The 8,110-nt window shown below is 45.1% G+C and overlaps 1 protein-coding gene across 1 annotated transcript in view; it reads right to left on the bottom strand.

Moving 5' to 3' along the window:
- Positions 1 to 4,084: 4,084 nt before the first annotated feature.
- Sh3rf2 (SH3 domain containing ring finger 2) overlaps positions 4,085 to 8,110 on the bottom strand; it is a 104,495-nt gene continuing 100,469 nt past the window's right edge. Inside the window, exon 10 of the mRNA XM_021150804.2 lies at positions 4,085 to 5,602. Coding sequence (XP_021006463.1) covers positions 5,327 to 5,602 — 276 coding nt within the window. The 3' untranslated portion in view covers positions 4,085 to 5,326. The remainder of the gene's footprint in view (positions 5,603 to 8,110) is intronic.

Below are 8,110 nucleotides of genomic sequence, written 5' to 3'. Positions count from 1 at the left end.
GAGTAGGGGAGAGGCACATAATGGGACCTCATTAGTATTGGCAATTATTTAAAAAGCTGTGTGCTATATATAGTTGTTTTATGATCTTATATAATTATAACTGTTTAAATATATATATATATATATATATATATATATATATATATATAAAACATTTAATAATTAAAAGGGGAAGTATCAAAAGAAGCCCCCAATCTAGAAACATCAAGAAATCCCACACCATCAGGGACGTCTGTATTTCTGCCTCCTGTTAATTAGTGTGTCCCAACCACTTCTTCTAAAGCCTGCTCCAAAGTGACTGATGGACACCCTTGCTGTCTGCCATACTGTTTCCAGCTCCCACTTTCCTGGTGTTTGATTTGAAGGGATACCCTGAATCCCACCTCTGCTGTTTTCTATTTGTCGAAGTGTAGATCATGTACTGAGAGCCTCCTGGGAACATTTTGTTTCTGCTCTGGTCTAGGACATAACTCTGGCAGACAGCTTGATCATTTACGATTGCTCTATTTTAAGCAAAATGTCCTTGTGTGATTTATTCCCAATGACACCAACCTGCAGCAAGAATCTTCAGCTCGAACTGGTCCAGCGCTTCCTCCTAAACACATACCCTAAGCAGCTGCTTTTCATAGACATGCCAGAAGCTGCTAGATCTGTGAATATTCTCTTCTCTCATCAGATGGGAAGACTGGAATCTTTCCTTTCAAGGCATAAACAAGGGAAGCATCTATGTGGTCTTGGTAGGGGAACGGTGAGGGCATATTTGCTAACTTCTTGTCCCAGCTTCTCATTTCCCAGGGAAGGAGTCCAGAGGTGTGTGGCAGGCCTGTGACCGTCAGGGTTGAAGGGATACAGGTAGATGCCTGGTGAGCTCTTTGAGACAAATGATTTCTACCCCTGCCAATACCATGTGTGAATAGGAGCTGGAAAGCATCCAAGCATTGTTTATGCCCAAGGAGGGAAGTGTTAGCTAGAGGAGGCAGGGTCAGGGCAGAGGTTTTCTTCACTCAGTCAGCTCCTTCTCTGAGCCAGGATATGGTTGGGAAGAATCCAGGGCTTTCTGGCCATGTTCTCTGCTTTTGAGTGACCTCTTTGGCCCTGTTCTGCATCATAGGGCAACAGTCAGACTTTCAGTAACCAGGACACAGGCACTAGCCAATCAGAAGGAAGAAGGGCTTTTTGGTGGAGAGCCATGTATTTAGCAAGCTGCTGGGTGATGGAGTGGAGGAGAAGATTTGGGTTAAAATCTGGGTGTGGGATGTGGCGAAGCTGCAGAAAGCTTTGAGTGTTTGTAACTCACTTATTAGTACAGAGCGACTTCAATAGCGTAAGAACTAGTGTGGCCATGTTCCTGCTGAATGTCATTTCTGTTCTGCCCTTGACAGAGGGAGATGAAAGCCTCCTGCTTTATGTGCCTCTGAGCCACTTGGAGGAGCTTGTTAAAAACTTACGAGTGCCTGGTTTTCACCTAAAGATCACCAAATATGACTCCCAAGGTTCCAGATCGAGACCACTATATGAGACTTGAGAATCCCAGGGCGACTAACCCAGTAATTTAGCCGGAACTTGGGAGGGGCTTATGACTTGAGAGATGGAGTCCAAGGGGGCAGGGACTGTGCCTAAAGCAAGCATAGATCATGTGCATGGTTGGAGGGGCCCTGTGGGATTGACCAGCTGACAGATCCCTGGCTATTTTGTTGAAGCTGCCTCAATCCTGACCCAGCTATGTTAGGCTGCCAGAGCACCAGGTAGTAGACCTGGTGTGGATGGACATTCTGACGTTTCAAGAGCTGCTGAGACTCGGAGTCATTGCGTCTGTCTCATGACTCACCAAGGTCGACACTACTTCAAATTTCTCTTCTCCAGGAGATGCTCTTTGGAGATGGGTGACGGGTGAGGATGAGGGTGAGCGATATAAGAGAGGACGATGAGCTCTGATGGAGGGTCTTGGTGCTTAGTTCCTCTTCTCGGTGTGGTCCTCAGTTGGTTGTGGCTGTCATCTCTTAGCTGTCCTCCCTTTTCCTCTAAACAAATCTCGCCATTAACCCCTTCGGTGCTAGGGTCTGAGCCTGAAGGGCCTGTGAGTCTTAGCTGGGAGGTTTGTATGTAAGAGGAGAGCATTTTTTAATTTCAGACTTGGAGTGTTGGGTTCCTGGAATATTCTACTAAGGAGTAGATTTGTCAATGGAACTTGGCTTGATTGCTACATTTATGGCTAATGAAAGCCAAAGCTTTGTCTACTTGGAAGCCTGTTTCTCGTTGCTCATTCTTTCTGACGGTTGCTTTTCCTTCAGGAGTCAGACTGTGTTCTGACCTCAGAGACCAGGGGGTGTGGATTTCCTTTTAACTCCACAGTGCTGGACGGACCTCAAATTTAAAAATTCCTAGTCAAGATTTTAAAGTTCATTTTTTTGTTTTGTTTTGAGATAGGGTGTCACTACGTAGCCTTGGTTGGCCTGGAACTTGCTATACAGACCAAGTTAGTCTTGAATTCATATAAAGATCCTCCTGCCTCTGCTTTTCCAAGTACTGGGATTAAAGGCCACCATGTCAGCAAAACAAAACAAAACAACCAAGTCTGGCATTTTAGTTATTCATTAAGCATTGAGTTGTTTTATTATCTCAGGTAATCCTCACAATAGTCCACGGAGACTGGTTCTGTTACCCTATTTATGCAAAGGGATACCTTCCTGGTTGAGTAAGATAGCTTTCCTAGAAAGTGAGAAATAAAGCCCTGAACTATCCAGCAGAGCCTACTGGCCTTCTTTGCATTGGGAGCCAAAACTGTGCTCTGTTGCCTTCTGGCAACTGGGACTCAGTCACTGTTCTGGAGTCAAGGGGGGTCTTCTGGGTTTGTACACTATAGTCCCCAGCTGGGCTACATCACCAGGTAGCTTGGGTTCCCATGCTTGCCTCAGCCAGTTTGTGGCCAGTTTTAAGCTTCCGTTTCCTTGGCTCTCTAATGGGAACAGTCATAGTTGCCCTACACAGTTTTGCAGGAAGTGCACCAGAGGATGAGCGTACAGTTCTCGTTGCTGTGTCTGGCTAGCACGGAGGTAAACGCCGGACACATGTTGGTAGAATAAAGGAACAGAAGGTGCTTGTGAAATCAACTTTTACTTAGAAATAGCAGCTCATCCCGCTCAAGCACTCACAAAGCTCTACAAGATACAGGATGCTCTGGGAAGCATTCAGTTCTGGGAATGAATGGAAGGGTTGGTGCTATGGAGGTGGCCATCCTTGGAACTATGCTTATTTCTTTGGGAGGTTATCCTGTAGAGATAGTGGGCAGTGAAAATTTTGTCTCATGTTCCATATTCATTTACATTTCATAGGCATGCCCCTCTGTTGTCCTCTAAACAACCTGTTTGATAGCCACAAACATTAAAAAAAAAATAACTGGACCTGCTGCCGTTGAAGAATGGGCTAAACATTTAGTTGGCTCATTATGGTGTATGTCTGCCATACTGGGTATAGAGTGGGCTGCTATTCTTAATGAGAATGGTTTTCTGGGGTAAAGGTGAGGCATAGCTACTCCTACTTGGACAAATCATAGTGTCTTGCTGTCCTTGAGTGTCTTACTTCTCCATCTTAATGGCTGTCCTGACTTCAAGAAGGCAGAGATGTGCATGCTGATTTTATGACATACACACGAACCACTAGCTCACACAAGTGCAGGAACAACATACCACTTGTAGACCCCACTACTTCAAAAACTCTGACACATGTATCGTATTCCTTGGCTGGATTATGGTTTCATTTTATTCTATTAATGTCTGGAAAAGCCTACAGATAATTCAGTTTGCCAAGTGTGTGGGTGGGTAAGAGATGTATGTTCACAATCCAGAGACCTGCAAGAACTGTCTGTAGGAAACATCTAATTAGACCTGTCTTTTTTTTTTTTAAGTGGCACCCAGCCTTAGTAGCAAACGGCATTTATGCATTAAAGTGTCCACATAGATGGACATGTGATGAATGTTAAGTCACAACAATTACATTTAATGAGAACTAATGGGCTGTCTTAGATCGTGGCCCTGGTTTGCAGAGCTGTCTGGTTTGCAGAGCTGCCTCCCACCTCTCCCTCACCCTGTTCACAAGGCTCCCTGGCTGGACCTGCTCCTTCCAGCCCATCTGGATGGAGTCATCTAGTTTTGACCCTTTCTCCACGGCAGAATCTGGTCCTTTTCCCACCTTCTGTCAGTGTAAACATTGCTTCAACCAGACCTGTTTATATTCTTTCCCGAGAACTCTACTCTTCCCGCCTTTCGGCTCCTTCTTGTCCACATTTGTTTCATGCACCGTTCTTCCTCTGTTCCTCCTATCTCCCTTTTCTTCTCTGTCCACTTTCTTTGGTAACAGTTCTCTAAGAAGCACCCTCCTCTGCCCTGCCCTCATTGTCCTATAAGGGAAACTAGCTCCCTTCCCCACATGACTAGGAACCAGGGAGAACAAAAATACTGGGTTACAGGCAGAATAGAGATCTAAACCCGCTGCCTGGTCAAGTGCCCTCCAAGCACACTTTGTTTTGAGAGGAAGGATGAAAAGCCTATAATACCATACACATCCTTTATCTGTCTCTCCGTGCTCCCTGCTTATCTACTGTGTAGAAATATATGGGAAGAATCAGGCCAAGAAGCTTAATGCATGATCATCTTTGAGCATTTGGGAGTCAGCCAACTCAGAAAGTTACTCTCTTCAGTTTCAGTGGGTTCTCAGAATGTTCAAAATGTCCATCTCATATCCTTCTCTCAAATTCTCCCTTTGCAGCTGTAGTTGTAGAATGAAGATGATATGGCCTTAGCAGATGGCAGAGATTGTTCTAGTGTGGTGAGAAGAAAGGGAGATGGCGATGAGGTCAAAGAGGCCCTGAGAGCAATTTCACTACTGCCACCCACTGGCTGTTTTTTAGGCTACAAAGATGTTTTATATTGAGCGCATAGGAAGAAAGGCCAAATCCTGAATCCTGGAGGCACAGGTATTAATGCTTTCCTTATTCTTTGGCTTAAGCAGTGGGGTTGGCTGTATTAAACCACTAAGTTTAGAAACATGCTGGTTGGTTGTGCTGCATGCTTTTAATCCCAGTACTAGGGAGGCAAAGGCAGGCAGATCTCTAAGTTCAAGGCCAGCCTCATCTACAGAGTTCTAGGACAGTCAGGGCTAAAAAGAAAGAGAAGGACAACCTGGAATTCCTGCCTTCCCATTCCTGTGGACTAAAAAGGGACATTAAGGAGACTCAACCTTCAAAGAACAGTAGTATGTCTGTAGTGGAGGCAGGCTGTATTTATATGCAATTCACCTCTTTTGTGTCTAAGAAAAGCCACCCGAAGAATCATTTGCTGGGAAATAAGGTCTGTGTGGCTGAAGCAGTGGACAATAAGGGCATGGTCTTGCCAAAGGCTGACTTTCTCCGAAGGTCTGTTTGTTGCCCGGAGTGGCAGCCACTTCGGTGGGCAAATAGAATGGTCATCTCTCCTCCTGAGGAGACTGCTTCATGCTGGGACCCCTTCAAGGTGGCTGGATGGTCGTGCTTTCCAGAGGTGGGACTGGAGGCAGAGTGTTTGGTGGGTGGAGGGCTGTAGTTCTGAAATCTCACGGTTTTGACTTGCTGTAAAATAGAAAGAGCAAAGAACCATGGGTAAGATGTGTGCTTCGTCCCCAACCCTTTGATGATAGGATTGTGTGGTCTCTCTACAGTTGTCTCCATTCAAGACACCTCATTGATGCGGAATTCGTTCAGCAAGTACTTGTGTCTACTCAGCATGCTGTACTGTCCCCTGTCAGGTGCTGTTGATCTGAGAGTGAACAAGCCCAGACTGCCCAACTGGAAATACGTGTTCACCTTTTTCCTCTCCCCTCTGTTTCTCCTTAAACAAAAATGTTTCCTCTCCCTTCTTCTGTGTCAAGGCGTGGCTCTTCCTCATGAGCTCGACTACTGACCCTACTTGGAGGGTCTCCATAATAGCCTGAGAAATGCTCATCACAGACCTTGGTTCTTAGACACCTGCTGATGCTAGGTAGCCTTTCGAATGTTGACTGAGTTCCCTACACATTAACAACATAAGACAAACATGCAGACCAGCATTTCTTGTGTCTCTTTAAAAGATGGAAGATTCAGAGCTAGGTGTGGTAGGTCGGAGAGGCATTTGGAGGCTGAAGCAGGGGACTTGCCAGTTTGAGGCTGGCTTGAACTATAGAGTGAAAAAAATCTGTCTAAAAACCAAAATAAAACCTAAAAGCAAACATCATTAAGAATCTAAGAGCTGGAACTCTGGGCCTATACCAATTCTGGTAACACCGGGCTGGGCTGAGGAATTGCTCTTTTTTTTATTAGACGTGTCTTCAGCTTGCATTAGGCTCCACCTCACTTTGCTTCCTCTGGTGTCTCCTAGGTGGTTCTGTATCCTGCTTGGCAATTGCAGGTGTTTGTTTTAGCTGGTCACTGTTCCAGGGCTTTAATAAAGTGTCCTTTATGGGCTACTGCCTGCAAATTGCTTCTTTGTCCCATCACATTTTACCTTTTTTTTTTGTTGTTTGTTTGTTTTTGTTTTTGTCTCCATGTGTCCCCATACTTTCTGATTCTCACTGTTTCCTGTGGGATCTAAATGACTTCAGAGTTTGGGGGCTGTGTCTGATGATTGGGGTACTAGTACTGGACATCTGGGGCATGGAATCCTTTAGCTCACATGAACACCAGAAGCTGGAGGAAGCCCTCCCAACCCCTCTGTCAGTCACCACCACCTTTTCCAAATGAATTTCCTTAGAAGTGTAGTGGGAAACCCTGGGCTTTCTTACAGGATGCAGATGTCAGCTGTGTGGCTTTGGGCAATGCTGCCTAACTCCCCAAACCTCTGTTTCCTCATCTAAATGAGAATGAAAATACTATCTACCTCAGAGGGTTGTTATCAGGGTTTAATGAGATGGAACACATGGAGCACTGTACATGGTGTCTGCTAGCATCGTTAGTATTTAGTAAAGGCTTAACAAATAGGAGGAAGGGCCATCCCGTCCATCTCGTAGGGAATGGGCAATGGTGGGATGGTGGTGATGGTGATGAAGGTGCTAGTGTGGGAGATGATTGATGGATGTGGTGATGCTCAATAAGCTGAAGGCGTGTGGTGAATGTCACGTGATTCCTTTAACGTCACCTTTTCCTTTTCATCACCTCTCTTGCTTCGAGGACCTTATGAAGATCCATGCCTTCTAGTGGAAAAATGTCCAGACTAGATGTTAACAGATCTGATGATGGATGCCACAGAGGTCAAGTTAGCTGTTATAATAATCATTCGATATGACGTTGATGTCACCTAAATTCTCCTCTGCTTTAGTTGTTCCTGCCATCTGGTGAAAAAGTATGTGTCAAGCCCCGTCTCAGCACGATACACATCACACGTCTTACATCACTTAGTCTCATCTTCAAGTTTCTGTATGGCCATTATAATTATTTACTCAACACTGTTTTGATCTATTTTTATTTTATGTATTATAGGTGTGCTTTGTTTGCACATCTGTATGTGCACCATGTGTGTGCCTGCAAAGGTCAGAGGAGGGCATCAAATCTCTTAGAACTGGAGTGGTGGTGATTATGAGTTACCATGAAGGTACCAGGGACCTAACCAGGTCCTCTATAGGAACAGGAAGTACTCCTAAGTGCTGAATCATCTCTCTATCCTTATGTTATTATTTCTGTGGATTAGGCAAAGAAGTAAAAAAATGGGTAAGTAAAGAAAGCCTCAGAACAGCGAAGCATTTTGTCAAAGCCACCTAAGCAGAGTAGCAATTCTAATGGAGTCACGGTTTCTCCAGGCTGTCTCTGGATCTCAAAAGGAGCGTATATAAAGGGATGGGGGAACATGTCTAGCAAGGAGAAGGCATGCTTTGTGTTAGTGGGATGGGAGTATGCTCTGTGTGAGGATTTTATTGGAGGCTGCCAGTGTGGTTGCCAATGTCCACCAACATGATAGTCTCATGGTGTGCAGAACTGGGAGGCTAAAGGGTCAGGCTCTCAATGTTACTCTGTACCCAGTGTCAGTCATTCCCAATGTCACTCATCCCCAGAGTCAGTGTCAGTCATCCCCAGGGTCAGTGTCAGTCATTCCCAGTGTCAGTCATTCCC

The sequence above is a fragment of the Mus caroli genome, chromosome 18, assembly GCF_900094665.2.
Source record: "Mus caroli chromosome 18, CAROLI_EIJ_v1.1, whole genome shotgun sequence".
Lineage (NCBI taxonomy): Eukaryota > Metazoa > Chordata > Mammalia > Rodentia > Muridae > Mus > Mus caroli.
This window is presented reverse-complemented; position numbering and strand designations above follow the sequence as displayed.